General features: G+C 44.5%; 1 protein-coding gene across 1 annotated transcript; it reads right to left on the bottom strand.

The window, feature by feature from the left end:
- Window positions 1–6,775: 6,775 nt before the first annotated feature.
- LOC149441079 (uncharacterized) lies at window positions 6,776–19,183 on the bottom strand. Its single transcript, XM_089657763.1, has 5 exons — window positions 19,131–19,183; window positions 11,933–12,061; window positions 11,454–11,588; window positions 11,056–11,194; window positions 6,776–10,461 (listed from the first exon to the last, which is right to left on the bottom strand). Exons 2-5 carry the CDS (start codon window positions 12,026–12,028, stop codon window positions 9,365–9,367), a joined length of 1,467 nt encoding a protein of 488 aa, XP_089513889.1. The 5' UTR covers window positions 12,029–12,061; window positions 19,131–19,183; the 3' UTR covers window positions 6,776–9,364.
- Between the last annotated feature and the right edge of the window lie 1,868 nt (window positions 19,184–21,051).

The following is a 21,051-nucleotide window of genomic DNA, read 5'->3' on the forward strand; positions in this document are numbered from 1 at the left end:
ATTTGATCACCTGTGCGCTTTTTATTTTTCACGCTATAAACAATAAAAGGGCAAAAATTTTGAAGAAAAACAATATTTTTTACTTTCAGCTATAAAAAAATATATAGTAAACTCAAAGTTGGTTATAAATTTAGGCCAAAATGTATTCTGCTCCATGTTTTTGGTAAAAAAATCCCAATAAGTGTATATTGATTGCTTTGTGTGAAAGTTATAGCGTCTACAAACTATGGTATAGATCAGCAATGGGCAAACTACGGCCCGCGGGCCGTATACGGCCCGGCGGACCTTTTAATCCGGCCCGCGGAGCTAGGCTCCCGCTACGCTCCTCTCACAGTCCGCCGTGAAGACCAGTGTAGCATGAAAATCTGTCTCCTATGAGGATCTGTCCCCCTCGACGTATCTGCGCATGTGCCGGAGATCGCCGATCGGCTGCTAATGCCTGAAACTGGCACATGCGCAGATACGTCGAGGGGGACAGATCCTCATAGGAGACAGATTTTCATGCTACACCGGAATGGCGCGGGAACACGGCGAGAGGAACGCGCGGAGCAAAGGTAAGTGAATTGACACAGGGGGGACTTGGGGACTTAATATGGGGGATGAATTAATATGGGGAATGAATTACTATAGGGGGGATGAATTACTATGGGGGATGAATTACTATATGGGTTATGAATTACTATGGGGGATGAATTACTATATGGGGGATGAATTACTATGGGGGATGAATTACTATGGGGGATGAAATACTATATGGGGGATGAATTACTATATGGGGGATGAATTACTATGTGGGGGATGAATTACTATATGGGGGATTAATTACTATATGGGGGATGAAATACTATATGGGGGATGAAATACTATATGGGGGATGAATTACTATATGGGGGATTAATTACTATATGGGGGATGAATTACTATAGGGGGGATGAATTACTATATGGGGGATGAAATACTATATGGGGGATGAATTACTATGGGGGATGAATTACTATATGGGGGATTAATTACTATGGGGGATGAATTACTATATGGGAGATGAATTACTATGGGGGATGAATTACTATGGGGGATGAATTACTATATGGGGGATTAATTACTATGGGGGATGAATTACTATATGGGGGATGAATTACTATGGGGGATGAATTACTATGGGGGATGAATTACTATATGGGGGATGAATTACTATGGGGGATGAATTACTATGGGGGATGAATTACTATATGGGGGATGAATTACTAGATGGGGGATGAATTACTATGGGGGATGAATTACTATGGGGGATGAATTACTATATGGGGGATTAATTACTATGCTTACTATGGGGGAATATTACTATACTTACTATGGATGACACATACACATCATTCATCTACTCTTGGTCCGGCCCCCGGGTCCAATATATGAACCCATTGCGGCCCTCAAGTCAAAAAGTTTGCCCACCCCTGGTATAGATACTGCAATTTACGCCATTCTTTTGCTATACAGCGCTGCGCTAGTTTAACAGACAATTGCCCGGTCATGCAATACGGTACATAAATTAAATTTACATCCTTTTTTTCTCACAAATTGAGCTTTCTTTCGGTGGTATTTGATCGCCTGTGCGGTTTTTATTTTTTGCGCTATAAAAAAAAAGGCTGACAATTTTGAGGAAAAAAAACAATATTTTGGACTTTTTGCTATAAAACATGTCCAGTAAAAAAAATGTAAAAATCAAATTTAGTCATAAATTTCTGCCAAAATGCATTCTGCGACATGTCTTTGCTAAAAAAAACCCCCAATACGTGTAAATTAATTGGTTTACGTGAAAGTTATAGCGTTTACAAATGGCTGGAAAGATACTGGGATTTTTAGGGTTTTTTTATACTAATAATGGCGGCGATCAGCGACTTATGATGGCGATCAGTGACTTATGGCGGGACTGCGGCGGACATTCTGACATTGGGGGGTACTGACTTGGGGTCACTGACATCCCCAGTGACACCAATACAGTGATCAGTGCAAAAAAAAAAACACTGACACTGTACTAATGGCACGGGGGAGGAAGGGGTTAACTTTATTATTCAGGGAAGGGTTATCTGTGTGAGCGGAGTGTTTTACTAGGGGGCGGGGTGTGTACTGCAGGGAACACCGCTGATCCGGAGAGAGAAACTCTTCTGTCCCGATCAGCGTGTCCTGGAGCTGTCAGGGAACTGACAGAAAGCACAGCTACTGCAGCTGTGCTCTCTGTCAGCGATTGCCGCCGATCGCTCGGGACATAGCCGGTAACGACCGACTGTGACCCGGCGACTGACATCCGCGGCTGTGATCGGCGGGACAGTTAGGGCGGCGGCGCGCCTCGCGCGCGCCCCCTACCTGTTTACAAAACACATGTTTTAAAATGTGGTTTTGCTCAGCCGTGCCGCCGTGCCGCCCTGCCGCCGTATTTATACAGTGGCTGGGCAGCATGTGGTTAAAGGGAATGTATCCTTGCGGCCATTGCTCTATCTGCAAGTATGTTGACCGCACAGATACATTCACAGATGCCACTGGTGAAAACTCTTTTCGTATTAAACATTTCGTCAATTGTGCGACGATGAGAGTGATTTGTATGTTGTTATGCCCTTGCAATAAAATGTATATTGGCAAAACCAAACGCCCATTAAGAGTCCGCATAGGTGAAAATATCAGCAGCATTTGCAACCACCATGACCGTACACCAGTGGCAGAACATTTTGCTCGGATGCACCGATCTTCTCCCACTTGATTACGAATAAAAGCTATATATGCTTTAAAACTTTCCTCAGGGCGGGGTGACATTGACACCATTCTTTTGCGTAAAGAAAAGGAATGGATATTCACATTGGGATCCATGGCACCGGTCGGTCTCAATAATGAATGTAGCCTCCAGATATTTCTGGACCCTTAGTCATTCATTGATATTTTTGATTATTATTTAATTTTTTTTTGACAGTATCATATAATATTTCTGATATTTTTCTAATTTACTCTTCCGTTTATAGTTTTTGAACACTTTGGTTATTGTTTATTTACTAATCGTATCCCCACTGTGCGCATTTATCCATACACATATACCTATATACACACATAATTTTCTATATATTGTATGTCAAGGTGCTATGTGCTCAAATTTAGACTTATGACAGTATATAAGTTCCACTTCTTTTAAATGTCTCTATTACACCTTTGGATATTGGTGTAGGACGGCATTCCTATAATATATGTGGGTTGAAGGTGGTGAGACCATTTTTTACACCAATCTATGAAATGGTTTATATTTCAGCCATATATTATGCATGGTCAGCATCATCTGAGTTAAGCAACCGAAAGTGTGTGAATTCTACATTGTTCTACATTCATCAGTTGATATTGCAATTACTGCTGTATTTGTGAATACTCATTATACTCATATAGTACTTCCCTGTCTGGGCTCTGCTATGGGGGGGACCAGGGGCGGACCGACAACTCATGGGGCCCCTGGGCAATAGGGGATCATGGGGCCCCTGTGTCCTTGCCCAAACTCAAAAAAGCCTATGAAAAAGGTACCAGGGGCATCTCATGGGGCCCCCTACTGACCCTGGGCCCACGGGCAGTGCCCGAGTTTCCAAATGGTCAGTCCGCCCCTGGGGGACTGTCCTGATTAACATTTACACTCAGTTACTCTAGGGTGGGCTCATGGTTTACAACATCTCCATCATTGGACTAGCTTTATTACATATTGCTCTACTACATATAGCCAATACCTGGTCCTGTCAGGAACTACTGCAATTATGGAACCATTATGGACATACTAACCAATGTTTTCCTTTTCTCCTGTAGCCAGCATTATGATTGAGTTCTGGTCATTCTGAGTCAAGACTAGTTATATAGGAGATTACTCACAGATTACTACCATGTTTCTCTTTTTGTACCATAATGTTTAGATGATATATATTCACATGGCTCCTCTCTTTTCTATATTCATGTAGTGCATGACCCCCTATTGGCATAGTACTCCCACTGAGGTGCCGGGACTTCTCAGCGCATGGTGTCATCTTGGATGACCACGTCATTTCAATCCTTCATTTCTCTTTGATGGCGGTGGTGAGGTCTCTTTTTTGTTGTTTTTACATGTCTTCGTATATTTACTACAATAAATGGTTGAATTGGTTTTTCATGTAAGCCGCAGTTTGCCCTCATTGGGACCCCTTGACCTTAGGGATCTCTTTCCCCTGGTCTCCACTTTCTTTCTTTGTGCTCCTCACCTGGTTGCCGCCACACACGCTTGACACCACCTGAACCACATCAGTTGATGTTGGTGTCATCAGACCACAGGACACGCTTCCAGTAATCCATGTCCTTAGTCTGCTTGTCTTCAGCAAACTGTTTGCGGCTTTCTTGTGCATCATCTTAGAAGAGGCTTCCTTCTGGGATGACAGCCATGCAGACCAATTTGATGCAGTGTGCGGCGTATGGTCTGAGCACTGACAGGCTGCCCCCCCCTTCAACCGCTGCAGCAATGCTGGCAGCACTCATACGTCATACGTCCCAAAGACAACCTCCGGATATGATGCTGAGCACGTGAACTCAACTTCTTTGGTGGACCATGGCGAGGCCTGTTCTGAGTGGAACCTGTCCTGTTAAACCGCTGTATGGTCTTGGCCACCGTGCTGCAGCTCAGTTTCAGGGTCTTGGCAATCTTCTTTTAGCCTAGGCCATCTTTATGTAGAGCAACAATTCTTGTTTTCAGATCCTCAGAGAGTTCTTTGCCATGAGGTGCCATGTTGAACTTCCAGTGACCAGTATGAGAGAGTGAGAGCGATCACACCAAATGTAACCCACCCGCTCCCCATTCACACCTGAGACCTTGTAACACTAACGAGTCACATGACACTGGGGAGGGAAAATGGCTAATTGGGCCCAATTTGGACCTTGTCACTTAGGGGTGGAGTCACTTTTGTTGCCAGCGGTTTAGACATTAATGGCGGTGTGTTGAGTTATTTTGAGGGGACAGCAAATTTACATGTTATACAAGCTGTACACTGACTACGTCACATTGTAGCAAAGTGTCATTTCTTCAGTGTTGTCACATGAAAAGATCGAATATTTCCAAAAATGTGAGGGGGGGACTCACTGGAGATACTGTATATCAATAACATAGGTAACGGAGACGTGGCTCCAAGTTCTCTGAGCTTCACCTTCTCCTTGGTCCACCACTTTCGATTTTGGATGACGTCACTTCCTGCGCCCTAACACGCAGCCTCTTGAGAACGCCAGGAGGAAACACCACGTCGGGACGGTGAGAGAATGTAGATCCACGACTGAGTTACCTATATTATGGATATTACAACATCCGCACTTATCCCGGTGATAAGTTATACACCTAACAATGTGAGTAGCATGGTGGACATGGTAACTGTTCTTGAAGATATCACACTATAGGAGTCTCCCTCCATCTCTCCTTACATGGAATGTGAGATACGTGAGAGGAAGGAGCACAGCCGGCCCAGAAAAGAGAAAGGAAATGGTGGTTATCCATGATACTAAGAGTTGTATGGCTAACCTATGATAGGTAATCACATAAATCTGGTGAGTGTTCTGTGTTGGTGGTGGAGGATCGCTGAACCACTACAGTACGGGTGTCAAACTGGTGGCCCTCCAGCTGTTGCCAAACAACAAGTCCCATGAGGCATTGCGAGATTGACTGTTATAAGCATGACTCCCAAAGGCAGAGGCATGATGGGACTTGTAGTTTGGCAACAGCTGGAGGGCCGCCAGTTTGACACCCCTGCCTTAGACCATGGGTGTCAAACTGGCGGCCCTCCAGCTGTTGACAAACTACAAGTCCCATGAGGCATTGCAAAATTGACAGTTACAAGCATGACTCCCAAAGGCAGAGGCATGATGGGACTTGTAGTTTGGCAACAGCTGGAGGGCCGCCAGTTTTACACCCCTGCACTACGGCATGGACTGTTTGAAGAGAGCACTTTTGACCACAAACGCTTTAATAAGAAATCAGTTATTTTGCAAAATAATGTAAATAATTGAAAGCACAAGGGCACTTTAATACTTTATTGAAATATGTTGCCCTTTATTTGGATGTCAAAGTAATTAACCATTTGCCTACCGCCCTATAGCAGATATACTGCAACATGGCGGCCACTCTGCGCAAAATCACATTTTTTAGGTCCATGTAGGGGGTGCGCATGTGGCGCCCTACCCGCGCTGCTATTGGTTGCAGTTGATGTCAATCACTGGGTCCCGGCCGGTGAATATCGGCCAGCACTCAGGGATCGTCGGTGAAGCTGAGAGGGGAGAGACCTGTGTGTAAACAACACAGATCTCTCTCCTGTCAGCGTGGACATTCTGCTTTGTATCTCTCTGCACAGCAAAGAGAGAAAGCAGCATGTCTCTGTAGTACAACACACACAGCACACAGGGTAAGCACAACACAGCACACAGTTAACCCTTTGATTGCCCCATATTTTAATCCTTTCCTGCCCAGTGCCATTAGTACAGTGTCAGTGCTTTTTCTTGGTTTTAGTGTCACTGGGGATGTCAGTGGCCGTTAGCTCCCACCCAGTGTCAGAAGTGCCCACCGCAGTCCCGTTGTAAGTCTATCAAAATCGTCAATTTTTTTTTTTTTGTTTATAGCACAAAAATAAAAGACGCACAAAATAAAAATTCCATTATATATACCACCATTTGTAGACAACATAACTTTCACGTAAACCAATTAATTTACACGGATTGGGTTTTTTTTTTTAGCAAAGACATGGAGCAGAATACATTTTGGTCTAAATTTATGACGAAACATTTATTTTTATTATTGGATGTTTTATAGCAAAAATATAGTTTTTTTAAAAATAAAAAATGCAGAGATGATCAAATACCATAGAAAGAAAGCTGTTTGTGGGGAAAAAAAAATGACATAAATTTCATTTATGTACAGTGTTGCACGACCGCGCAATTATTAGTTAAAGTAACGAGTGCCATATCGCAAAAAATGGCCTGGTCAAGAAGGGGGGTAAATCCTCTGGAGGAAAAGGGGTTCATAGTGGAACAATAGATAATTACTTTATGTATTAGGATATGTTTTTGGAATATCCACTCAGTTCCCTCAACCCTATCCAAGTTCTCCAAACTGTCCGCAATTTATACACCGTTTCTATTCTTGGAATATCCCACTCAGTTCCCTCATCCCCATCCAAGTTCTCCAAACTGTCCTAAATTTGTATAGTTTCTGTTTTTGGAGTACCCCACTCAGTTCCCTCATCTCTATCCAAGGTCTCCAAACTGTCCGCAATTTGTACATAGCTTCTGCTTTTGGAGTGTCCACTCAGTTCCCTCAACCCCATCCAAGTTCTCCAAACTGTCCTGTGTACATAGTTTCTGTTTTTGGAATATCAACTCAGTTCCCTCAACCCCATCCAAGTTCTCCAAACTGTCCTAAATTTGTATAGTTTCTGTTTTTGGAGTACCCCACTCAGTTCCCTCATCTCTATCCAAGGTCTCCAAACCGTCCGCAATTTGTACATAGTTTCTGTTTTTGGAGTATCCACTCAGTTCCCTCAACCCCATCCAGGTTCTCCAAACTGTCCTAACTGTGTACATAGTTTCTGTTTTTGGAATATCAACTCAGTTCCCTCAACCCCATCCAAGTTCTCCAAACTGTCCTAAATTTGTATAGTTTCTGTTTTTGGAGTACCCTACTCAGTTCCCTCATCCCAATCCAAGTTCTCCAATCTGTCCTAAATTTGTACATAGTTTCTATTCTTGGAGTATCCACTCAGTTCCCTCAACCCCATCCAAGTTCTTCAAACTGTCCTAAATTTGTACATAGTTTCTGTTTTTGGAGTATCCACTCAGTTCCCTCATCTATATCCAAGTTCTCCAAACTGTCTTAAATTTGTATAGTTTCTGTTTTTGGAGTATCCACTTAGTTCCCTCAACCCCATCCAAGTTCTCAAAACTGTCCTAAATTTGTACATAGTTTCTGCTTTTGGAGTATCCACTCAGTTCCTTCAACCCCATCCAAGGTCTCCAAACTGTCCTAACTGTGTACATAGTTTCTGTTTTTGGAGTATCCACTCAGTTCCCTCATCCCAATCCAAGTTCTCCAAACTGTCTTAAATTTGTATAGTTTCTGTTTTTGGAGTATCTCACTCAGTTCCCTCATCCCAATCCAAGTTCTCCAAACTGTCCGCAATTCGTACATAGCTTCTGCTTCAGGAGTACCCCACTCAGTTCCCTCATCCCTATCCAAGTTCTCCAAACTGTCCTGTGTACATAGTTTCTGTTTTTGGAATATCCACTCAGTTCCCTCATCCCTATCCAAGTTCTCCAAACTGTCCGCAATTTGTACATAGTTTCTATTCTTGGAGTATCCACTCAGTTCCCTCATCCCATCCAAGTTCTCCAAACTGTCCTGTGTACATAGTTTCTATTCTTGGAGTATCCACTCAGTTACCTCATCCCTATCCAAGTTCTCCAAACTGTCCGCAATTTGTACATAGCTTCTGCTTTTGGAGTGTCCACTCAGTTCCCTCAACCCCATCCAAGTTCTCCAAACTGTCCTAAATTTGTATAGTTTCTGTTTTTGGAGTATCCACTCAGTTACCTCATCCCTATCCAATTCTCCAAACTGTCCGCAATTTGTACATCGTTTCTATTCTTGGAGTATCCACTCAGTTCCCTCATCCCATCCAAGTTCTCCAAACTGTCCTGTGTACATAGCTTCTGCTTTTGGAGTACCCCACTCAGTTCCCTCATCTCTATCTAAGTTCAACAATAAACCCGCCCCCCAGACTGGTTATGAGGAAACAAGTGACTGTGTTTATGTACCAAGCTGCTGGGCTCTCCCTTTGGGAAAATCTGGGCAACTTTCCAGTGGCTTCTACGGGAGTAAACACTATATTAATGCAGTATTAATACTGCAGTTCTGCATTATGGCCACTAGATAGAGCCGATGATCATAGGAAATCACTGTATGAAATAAAATACGGCCAACATTCCTCATGGTTATGTGAATGCTGGGCACAACATATTATTAAAAATAGATCTCTGTTTGTGAACACTTTGAAAATGTACTCAGCCAATGAATGGGCAGGACTCCATTTTTATTCTTCTGCTATCAATGGTCAACCTGGTCCCACACTTCATCCATGTCTTTGGTGACCTCTGATCTCCTTATGAACTGTTTCTTCCATGATGAAGATCAGCCATGGAGTATATCTGAGGTGTATATCAGGGTGTGCTTCTTCCCCACATGAGAGCTGGGATGTCCAGCAATGTTCACCTAGAAGACATTTCCCGCACTCAAGGCACTAATACACCTCCAGGGTTGTGTAGGATCCCTGATGTACAGGGAGACAGGACTTCACTGAAAAACATTTCCTGCACTCAGAACAAAGAAAGTGGCCTCTCCCGCATTTAAAATCTCTGATGTCTGCAAGATGGAAATTCCCTGAAAAACATTTCCCTCACTCAGGACAGGAATATGGCTTTCACCCGTGTGAGATCTCTGATGTGTGACAAGCTCTGATTTTTGTTCAAAACATTTTCCACACTCAGGACAGGAATGAAGCATCTCACCTATGTGAGTCCGCTCATGTTTGATAAGATTGGTCTTCTTTGTAAAACATTTCCCACACTCAGAACAGGAATAAGGCTTCTCACCCGTGTGAGACCTTTGATGTATGGTAAGATTGGATTTCTGTGAAAAACATTTTCCGCACTCAGGACAGGAATGAGGCTTCTCCCCTGTGTGCAATTTCTCATGTCTGTAAAGATGTGACTTAACTGAAAAACATTTCCCGCACACTGGACAGTAATACGGCTTTTCCCCTGTGTGAGATCTTTGATGTGTGACAAGATCCGTTTGTCGCACAAAACATTTCCCGCACTCAGAACAGACGCTCATTTTTTCCCCTGTGTGAGTCCTTTGATGTATGACAAGTTCTGATTTTTCTGCAAAAAATTTCCCGCACTCAGGACAGAAATAAGGCTTCTCACCTGTGTGAGATTTCTGATGTTTGGAAAGATGGGACTTCTGTGAAAAACATTTCCCACACTCAGAACAGGAAAATGGCTTCTCCCCCGTATGAGATCTTTGATGTTTGTAAAGGGAGGATTTATTTGACAAACATTTCCCGCACTCAGGGCAGGGATACGGCCTCTCCCCTGTGTGAGACCTTTTATGCTCCTTAAGATTATATTTACAACGAAAACCTTTCCCGCACTCAGTACAGGAGAACCTCTTCTCTGTTGAAAGGCCGGCCCGGTCCCGCACAGTCTGAGGTTCCTCAGAATACGAGGAATCCGATGGTCCATCTACAATGGGTGGTGCCGGATGGACATTGGAGGGAGCCGGGTTTTCTCCTGGACTATACTGTGTGATGTCCTCATCTTCTACTTTCCAGTCTGGTGACAAAGTGAGACAATCCTCTGAGGTTTTCCTCATCTCCCGGCCATGGACTAAAATACAAAGACAAAGAGGATTACTAGACAGGAGCTGATTGGTTCTCCCAAACCAGGACTCCGCCCACATCAGGCAGCTTGGTCTCTGAGGAGCTTACAATTCCACCCTCAAGGGAACTAGGAAATGGCTCCTCTGATCTCCTACCAGGTCATTTCTTTATTCATGGACCTTAGTCAGAGAGTGAGGAAACAACCAGAACTGTCTTTTATAGGAGGGACAGTGATGAGGGGATTATAGGACGAGATGTTATGGTTCCCTCCTCCCACACCGCTGTCTCCCGTCTCCTGAGACCGCACTCCATGACCGGGATCAGAGACTATACAGACACATCCCTCTATATTTGCTGAAAATCTACATTTTTCTTCCAGCTGAACCCCAGAACCTCCATAGATCCAGTCTAGATACATAAATTGTGTCTGCAGCACAGAGAAGGAAGATTATCCGAGAGAAATCCAGGAATACAGGACGGGGAACACAGCTCAGGAAAGTGACCAGGGGATTACAGGCTGATATCACCCAGCCCCCGCCCTACTCTGGACCAATCAGTGAGCAGTATGGGTGGAGGAATGGATTTAGTGTTCATGACCCACCTGTGCTGATCTCTGTAGGAGTGTCCTCCTCTATAAATGTCCCCGTTATTCCATCCTCCTCCATAGACTGCTGATCATCCCTCACATACGCCTCTTCTTCTGATTTAACTTCAACTTTGGACTCTCTGAGGTTTCCACTCTGAAAATATAAGAAAAATGAGAAATTGTAATAATAAAGATTTTTTACAGATCCTAATGATACGTTCGATGATTGTCCATCATGACGTCCTTGTAGAGATCCTTGTGTCCTTCTAAATACTCCCACTCCTCCATGGAGAAATAGACAGTGACACCCTGACACCTTATAGGAACCTGACACACACAATGATACAGTCACCATCCAGACACATCCCTTGTCTGTTACTGGAGAATGTCCCAGAATTCCCGGCACCGCTCACCTCTCCTGTCAGCAGCTCCATCATCTTCTTGGTGACTTCTAGAATCTTCTGCATGTTGTGTCTCTCAGGTTTTAGAGAGTCACATGGAGGCACTGTGATGGTCATATGATCACCTGACTTCACAGGAGGAAATCTCTGTATTGAGGAACCAATAGGAATATCATGTTAGAATCCCAGAATCCTCCTCACCTCTCCGGTCAGGTCTGTGTTTTATTAATAGAGATGAGTGATGTCATGTGCCCTCCCAGAATCCTCCTCACCTCTCCGGTCAGGTCTGTTTTTTATTAATAGAGATGAGAGTGATGTCATGTGACCTCCCAGAATCCTCCTCACCTCTCCGGTCAGGTCTGTGTTTTATTAATAGAGATAAGAGTGATGTCATGTGATCTCCCAGAATCCTCCTCACCTCTCCGGTCAGGTCTGTGTTTTATTAATAGAGATGAGAGTGATGTCATGTGACCTCCCAGAATCCTCCTCACCTCTCCGGCCAGCAGGTAGATGATCTCCAGGGTGAGGTTTAGTATCTTCTCAGTCATGTGACTCCGGTCCTCCTCCATCCTCATTGGTGCCATCATGTGATCTATACAGGTCTCCTTGTAGACGGATAACTTTGGGAAATGAAAGTAAGAATGATTTGGATGGTATTGGTCACACAATAATAGGATGTGGATGTAAAGGGGGGATAGGAGGGTTGCTGGACATTTAGTAACTACTGACCCCATGGGAACACATTTAGTCTGGTAGGTTTACCATTTGCCACATATTTGAGCTCCTGGGACCCTGTTGACCTGCCAGATCAGTAATTCCCTTTTCTCTGTTGGGTTTGTTTTATTTCTGAACTGGTTGTCAATAGTTTAGGTCTGCAAAGGAATCATAAATACAATATTTTTTCCTTTTTTGTTTCGCTCTGAGGAAGTGCTTAGAGGTCAATGTAGGGTCATCACGATGTTCTACAAAGGGAACTTGCTGACCTTTGGCCAGGGTTGCTAATAAGGATAATTGGCAGAACTCTGGCAGCAAAGTTCCAATCTCGGGTAGTCTGCTGACTGACAGGAGTGATGTCATTGTCACTCTCTGCAATAAGAGAAGGGATTGGATTGGGTAGTAGGAGGATGCTGCTGGTGGAGTAGAGAGCTGTGGGGAAGGAATCTCTTCTCTTCCCTCCAGTGGTAGCCCAGTGTGGACAGGAGGAGGACAGAGGAGAGCGAGAGATTTGTTCTCTTGGTTGTCAGGTATTCCGTAGTATTCAGGACTTTGTACAGAGTGGCAGTGGGTTCCTTTTTTTCATTGATTCCCTATATGTACATCCTTGATCCCTGACCACCTTTTGGATCCATCAATATTGCACATGCAGATCTCCTCTAAGAAGTGCTCACCAGTGAGTAAAGTATTGCCCTTCTCCATTCCACTTGGTATCGTAGAACATGTTACTTCACCAGTGAGATGGAAAGAAGGTGAAGGTTGTCTTTCTTTTCTGGCAGGAGTTTGGTAAGGAAGTCTAAAAAGTAAGTGGAGATGGGAAGACCATCATAGACCAAGAGCCCTCCTCACTCTTCTAGAGTTCTTCTAAGCCCTACAACCTCCTCTTCCTTCACAGCCCCGCTGCCCAACAATCCTATCAAAGGCCTAGAGTCCTTCAGATACAATACCCCCTCAGAGCCCTTCAACCCCACTATCCCCCCAGGGGCCCCTGGAGTTCATCAACTATCCATTAAACCTCACAGCCTCTCAGTTTAAATATATTTCCTCTCTCTGACACCAATGATGATATTCTTCATGATAGGCTGGGGAATGTTTTCTTCCTACTGACCAGTAATGTAGGGGGCTCTATGCGCTACACTCCTGACCCCTGCACTCCATCATGGTGTTGCCTGCAAATTGTAATAATTGCCCATTGTAGGCCATATTTTGCCAGGATGGTCATTGTCTTGTCTATCTGTAGTACCCTTTGGTGTACATAGTTGGTAGTGTAGTTAGAGGCTTGTTAGAAGCCTGGGTGTGAGCCAGTGAGTTTATGTCAGTAAAATATATGTGGGTAGGTGGACCATCAGAGACCAAGAACCCTCCTCCCTTAGTGTCCTCCAGCTTCATCTTTCCTCAGGGCCCCCATCCCCTCAGAATCCTTCAGCCTCAGTACTCCCACAGAGGCCTGTACAGTCCCTCAGCCCTTCAGTACTCCTTACATCCACTCAGCCCGTCTAATTCTCTCATGTCTGCGCTTACTTCCCCCATCGTTGCTGTAATTTGCTCCAGCACAAGCCGATCAGTAGGTCCTAGCCAATTGGAAGTTTCAGTAAGGCTGCCAAAACAAGATCCAAGTCCATTGAAGCAAGGGAGGTCTGTAAGGAGGTACCACATGAGAGACCCCCTGGATAATAGTACAGACTAAAGAAAAACAAGCCAAGAGACATCGGAAAAGAGTCAAGGCAGAAACCCGACCCTTGATGGTATTAAGGGCAATACGATGGTCCAATCTATTTCGAAGGCAGGCCAAAATGCGAGCCACCAAGAACTGCTGAGGATGAAGCTTGTGCAACCTACAATAAGTAAAGTAGGAAAGTGCGATATTAAATGAAGCAAGAGGTGGACTTACAAGCATGAAATATAGTGGAGATAACAGCTGAAGATAGACCCAGGTCCTTCAGCACCTGGTGGAGAAGTGCATCCTTCACTTAAATTGTTTTATTGGTGGATAAATTAATTTCACTGTGATGGACAACCTTTGCTGAACTTTTTTATGGACTTTTTTTTTTCTTTTGTAATAATTGTGTTTGTCACTTTTTTATGCATTTCATATTTTATTTTATGATGGTGTATTTTGGGTTGCACTAATTGATTGTTTGATATATTTGAGTTACTTGCACTAACCATCAATGTATCATTTTACTTTTAGGCACTGCATTTACCCTCTGTTAGGAATTTGAATATATAGATTCCTTGCAAGTCGCCTCACTACCTATTAGAGAAGACTTTGATAGTTACTTTGAGGTCATCTAGATAGCCCACAATCAAAACTCCTTGGAGTTGAAGGAGGGCTTGCACTGTTGTGAATACTTTGCATGAAGACTCGTTGTTTTGACCCCACACCAAAGGAGAGGGCTACAAATTGGAGGAACTGTTGGTGATTCAAGCAATTGGAAATATGGAGAGAAGCAGAAGAAAAGATCTCCTTGGTGTAAGGAAGCTACCATTGAGAGCATCAACTCCATCCAAAACTTGAGTAAAGGCATTCAAGGACTAGGTCTAAAATTGGGCGCACCCTGTCCTTTTTCAGGACTGTGAACAAATTGGACCAGAAGACCATCTGATCCAAGGGCCTTTGAAGCTGTAGGTGAAGCTGAAGGTGGCGCTCCTCTGCAGCAGCAATGCAGGTCTTCGGTCACTGGGAGACAGCTATCTGATTGGATGCTGAAACCCCATGTGACTCTGTTGGCCATCTTGGGTCAGGCATAGTCTAGCTGAGAACCTGGCTCCCAGATTTTTGCTCACATTTTGAAAGTGGGTGGAGAAGAGACAGGTCACCTGTCTGTCAGGGACAGTGCTTAGCATCATGGAAGGGTTCCAGAGGAGTAGAGAAAGTACAGGGACACGCTATTCTTCCTGTTTGGGTGCAGACTGGTCAGGCCGCATTCCACTCTTTGAGACAGACGCTGTAAGCATTTTGGTCCACCACTCTACTACAGCTTCTACATTCAAACAGGATTCGGCACACCCCCCTAGTGGCAAGAATCCATTGTAGAGGGACCTGGATGAAGACCAGAAGTGCTAATAGTTTGGGCTCTTTGGACATGTAGCCTGGAACTGCGGTCAGCCTGAAATCAAAAGCTCCTGTAGGCCGCCATAAAACGTTCTCCTGGTGTGAAAAAAGATGGAAGTCTGTGATTCTGCATGAATTACCACAAGCTAAATGCCTGTCCATACCCATAACCCAGGGTGGAGGAGTCGCTTATAGCACTGGGTCAAGCCAAGTTTTTCTCTACCCTTGACGTAGCAAGCAGATATTGGCAAGTCCCAATGAGGAACCAAGACCATTAAAATACTTCCTTTATCACGCCCCTGATACTATTCAAATTCGGTCACATGCCCTTCGGACTGAGCAATGCCCTTAGTACATTCCAACGATTAATGGAGAGATACTTGGGGGATTTTAATTTCGAGACTTTGCTAGTCTACCTGGACGCTATTATAATTTTCTATAAAACATTCAAGGACAATGTCCAACACCTGGACCGAGTGTTTACCCATTTAACCCAGTGTTAGGAAAGGCTTGTTCATAGCACAGACAATGCTCCCAGGTGCATATGTGGGCACAGGCCAGCAATTGTTCGGACACATAAGCCCAGACTCACTCGTGTCACTAATAATGGCCAAATGGGCTATTTAAACTGGGCTACAATACTGGCTCATTGCTGTTTGTTCAACAGCATTCCATGCTCTTCATTGCCTGTTCCTGTGCCTGACTTCTGATCCTGACCTGGCTGGTCTCTGACCACGCTTGTACACTAACCACACTTGCACCTTAGCTTGTTCCTGAAACCTGTTCTTGTCTCCTGCTCATACCTCACCGTGCACTCATACCTCACTGTTCTCTTGCAGCCAATGCTCCATTACCAGTGGTTTCTGAGATAGAGCTGTAAGAAAGGCCTTCCTATTCACATCTTGCTCATTAACCAGGTATGTGCCCACCCAGTATGGGCTAAAACTTCAAGCCCAGTAAGTGCCACTTAATGGTTAAAACATCTAGTACCTAAGCCATATCATGGAAGCCAGAGGGGTCTCCCCGAATCCAGCCAAAGTCCATACAATGCAGTATTGGCACCCCAAGGATTATTACTGAGGTGTGCTCTTTTCTGGGGCTGGTGGGATACTATTGGTGGTTCATTCCCAAGCTCGTATGACTCACCACCCCTCTCACCCAGATAAAAGAAAGGTGGGATGTCACCTTCCATCTAGTCTAGGCAAGAACCTTAACAACGTGTTTGAAGCTCTCAAAGAAAAGCTGACATAGGCTTCACTACTGGCACATGTGGACTACTCAAAAACCTTCTAGTGTATACAGATGAGAGCATACAAGGACTGGGGACAATCCTGGCCAAGGAGCAGGATGGGTGTGAATGTGTGATCACCTACGTGAGTGGCCCACTGAGAGGAATTCCCGTAATTATAGCTCTTTCAAACTGTAGTTGCTGGCCATCGTGTGGACCATTACTGAAAAATGTGCTGAATACCTCACAGGGGCAGAAAGAGAAGTTTTTACAGACAACCATCCCCTTGCCTACCTCAAAACAGCCAAACGTGGGGCCTTGAAGCAATGGTGGGTCACCCATTATAACTAGGAGATTAGCTACAATCTGGGAAGGCTGAACAGACATGAGATTGCTCTTTCCTGCTATTCGGTAGAATATTGAGGGGCAAGCATAGAAGAAAGCCTAGAGGACATGGAGGTAGCCTCTGTCCTACCTGCATTAGCCTTCTCATATTCCCACAAAGGAAGAACAGCAGTCCCCCAGGCAGAGCTTGGCGATATCCACACCTAGGAAGAGTGGGCCTTAATCCAACAAAAAGACCTCAACCTCATGCATGTGCAACCCTTCCTGTCATTTCAAGTGCTGCATGCTGTGAGCAGGCATTTTGGAGTTGACTGAACTGAGGCTCTGGTTAGAAGGTATTCTTTTTGCCCACAACTGGCAGAATGGGTACAATAGGCTTGCCAGGAAAATGCACCCTGTTCTGTACATAAAGCCCTGCCCGAAAAAACTACACCCTTGGCTATCACCACCTCAGAGCCCTAAGAGCTGGTAACCATGGACTTTTTAAAGATCTTCAGCTCCCCCCAAGGATATTGGTATGCTCTAGTCTTTGTTGACCTCTTCACCAGTTCACTGTAGTGGTCCCCACTAAGGATGACCCCAACAATGGCTCAAGTATTTTTGGAGCACGTGGTCCAACCCTATGACTGTCCCAAATGTATATACTCAGACCAAGGCCCGAATTTTAATTATGTCCACACTGTGCTGCCTCAGTGATATCCAAAAGTCACATACCACCCCTTACCAATCACAGAGCAATGGAGCTTGTGGATGGTTCAATCTTACCCTGTTGGGAATGTTGAGGATTCTTGAGCAAGGTCATAGAGATTGTTGGCACCAACACATGGGAGGCAGTAGTGTTGCACTATAACAACACGGTACACCGAGCCACGAGCCATACTCTGTTCTTGATGATGTTTGGATGTTACAGCTATGGATGTCTTACTGGGCTCCCCAAAGTGTTCTACACCCCACATGCCCAGCACTTGGGTGCAAGAACACTGGGATCAGTTACAAAGAGCCAACAGGTGGTGCTGGATAGACTCAAGGACTTTGTTGAGGTTTACGCCTGCCATTGTAGCTGGCAGACTGGGCATTGGAGAAGAACACCAGAAGTGAAAGTGGCAGTAAGCTGGATCCAAAGTGGGAGCAGACCCCTATCGGGTAGAGAAGCAGCCCTTCTCTCTGACTCCAGTGTATGATGTAGTCTTTGAGGTTCCCAACCCCATTAAGAAGTGACTACAACAAAACTTGCTGCAACCCTACGTCCTGAGTGGCGATTGTTACATCAAACTGCCAACAGAGAGGGACAAGACTACGTGGATGTTCCACCAGTACAGGAGGTCCCTGATGAATGGTATCTGCCCTTTATTTTGCTAGAACATCCAGTTTGAACCGATTTAGAAGTAGAAGTAGGAAGCCCAAGTACAATGCCTGTGGACAGTCCAGAAACCCCTGCAGGTCCTGTTGATAATCTGGGCTCTTGGCCACAAAAAAATGCATTACTCAGCAGAGACAGAAGAGCCAAAGTTCTGCCATGCGTCCTTTTTCTTCCTTTGAAATATTTTCTAGCCGCCCCATATAGTGCAAGCACATAAACAATAAAGCAGCATACACAGAAAATACCCCCAGCAGCTTTCCAGACCCAAAACTTCCAAGAAGGCAAGAATAAATCAATATAAGGAACCATTTGAAGAGAAGGCATAGTTCTCAATCCATAGGTCCGGGGGGAGGGCAACACCTCTATCCTTCAATGATCCAGGCCATCACCTCTGATCCTTCAATGATCCAGGCCATCACCTCTGATCCTTCAATGATCCAGGCCATCACCTCTGATCCTTCAATGATCCAGGCCATCACCTCTGATCCTTCAATGATCCAGGCCATCACCTCTGATCCTTCAATGATCCAGGCCATCACCTCTGATCCTTCAATGATCCAGGTGATGTCAGCCTAAATGCAGCGGTACAACGGAAAGGCCAGGTCCAACCATCATACATGTTGACAAAGGGGTCAAGCCCCTACAGGCCACTCAGCAAGCAGAGTTGTCATTGTCGTAGCCAATCCCACCATAACAGGGAACCTGCATGCACTCTATAACAGGGCTGGGGGGACTATGTATCCTGCCTGTCGCCCAGCACCGCAGTCGATCAAAGATGAAGAAATCCATGGAATGGAACAAAAATCCATTGATTGAAACAGAAAAAGAGCAGAGATGAAATTCTTAGGTCCTCATTCCTGAGTGCTAAGCAAAAAACTAAGATTTGCACCCAGTATCCAGCTCCTGCAGGTGGCAACATCAAACCCATGAGTCATGAAGATCTGGCTGTGTCCTTCAATGAGCGGAAGAGAAATAAGAACTTATTACCTCCTTAGCTTCTACTTCCAGCAACGTCTCCTTGCTACTTCCCACCACATGGAATTTTCTGTCAGTACTGACATCACTTCCTGTCTTCCATAGATACTTCCTTGTCTGGGTAGAAGGGAGATCACCACTTTGTGGAGCTCAGAGGAACTTCAGCCCCGAGAACCGTCACATAACGTCAACACGGCCTTGTGCTGTGACCAGGCCATTGTTTGCTGTTTGGTACTACGCTACTTGAACTGAGAATTGCGCAGTCTGTACCCAAATGAAATTTATATCATTGTTTTCACACAAATAGAGCTTTCTTTTGTTGGTATTTGGTCACCATTGGGTTTTTTTATTTTATCATACGATATAAACGAAAGAGGATAGAAAATTCTGAAAAAGAAAACCCAATATTTTTTACTTTATCCTATAAAACAGATCCAATAAAAAAGTTAAAAATCTAATTTCTTAATAAATTTAGGCCAAAATGTGTTCTGCTACATATTTTTGGTAAAAAAAAGTGTATAATGATTGGTTTGCGTGAAAGTTATAGCGTCTACAAATGATGGTATATATACTGGAAGTTTTATTTATTTATTTTTATACTGGTAATGGCAGCATTCAGCAACTCATAGTAGTAATAGTTCCTCCAAAGGTTTCTAGGGGTTCCTTCAGTAATGAACAATTTGTGTCTCTCAGTAACAACTGATATCAATGATCTGTAAGTGGGACAGTCTCCCCACTGATGATGATGTAAGAATGTCCTTCTGCTGCTGACCCCTGATAAATAGGGATCCTTTTCCCATTGTTCACCAATGTAAGGGACCACTACACTGACCACTGATTTAAGTGGATCCTTCTCCCGTTGGTCACCAATGTAAGGGACCACTACACTGACCACTGATATAAGGGGGTCCTTCTCCCATTGGTCACCAATGTAAGGGAACACTACACTGGCCACTGATTTAAGGGGATCCTTCTCCCATTAGTCACCAATGTAAGGGACCACTACACTGAGCACTGATATAAGGGGGTCCTTCTCCCATTGGTCACCAATGTAAGATACCACCACACTGGCCACTGATATAAGGGGGTCCTTCTCCCATTAGTCACCAATGTAAGGGACCACTACACTGGCCACTGATTTAAGGGGGTCCTTCTCCCATTGGTCACCAATGTAAAGGACCACTACACTGGCCACTGATTTAAGGGGATCCTTCTCCCATTGGTCACCAATGTAAGGGACCACTACACTGACCACTGATATAAGGGGATCCTTCTCCCATTGGTCACCAATGTAAGGAACCACTACACTGATCACTGATATAAGGGGGTCCTTCTCCCATTGGTCACCAATGTAAGGGACCACTACACTGACCACTGATATAAGGGGGTCCTTCTCCCATTCGTCACCAATCCTCCTACCATTGGTCACCAATGTAAGGGACCAAGACACTGACCACTGATTTAAGGGAGTCCTTCTCCCATTGGTCACCAATGTAAGGGGCCACTACACTGACCACTGATATAAGGGGGTTCTTCTCCCATTGGTCACCAACGTAAGGGACCACTACACTGACCACTGATATAAGGGGGTCCTTCTCCCATTGGTCACCAATGTAAGGGACCACTACACTAACCAGTGATATAAGGGGATCCTCCTCCCATTGGTCACCAATGTAAGGGACCACTACACTGACCACTGATATTATTATTATTATTATACAGTATTTATAAAGAGCGAATAGTTCGCTCAGCGCTGTACATTACAAAGGGGGACAGAACATGTGACAGAACAATACCAATACAATGCAAAACATGAGGGGATCGAGGGCCCTGCTCTTTGGAGCTTGATATGAGGGTCCTTCTCCCATTGGTCACCAATGTAAGGAACCACTACACTGACCACTGATATAAGGGGGTCCTTCTCCCATTGGTC

The sequence above is a fragment of the Staurois parvus genome, unplaced genomic scaffold, assembly GCF_062004578.1.
Source record: "Staurois parvus isolate SC_StPar_1 unplaced genomic scaffold, SC_StPar_1.0 ptg001026l, whole genome shotgun sequence".
In the NCBI taxonomy this organism is placed as follows: Eukaryota; Metazoa; Chordata; class Amphibia; order Anura; family Ranidae; genus Staurois; species Staurois parvus.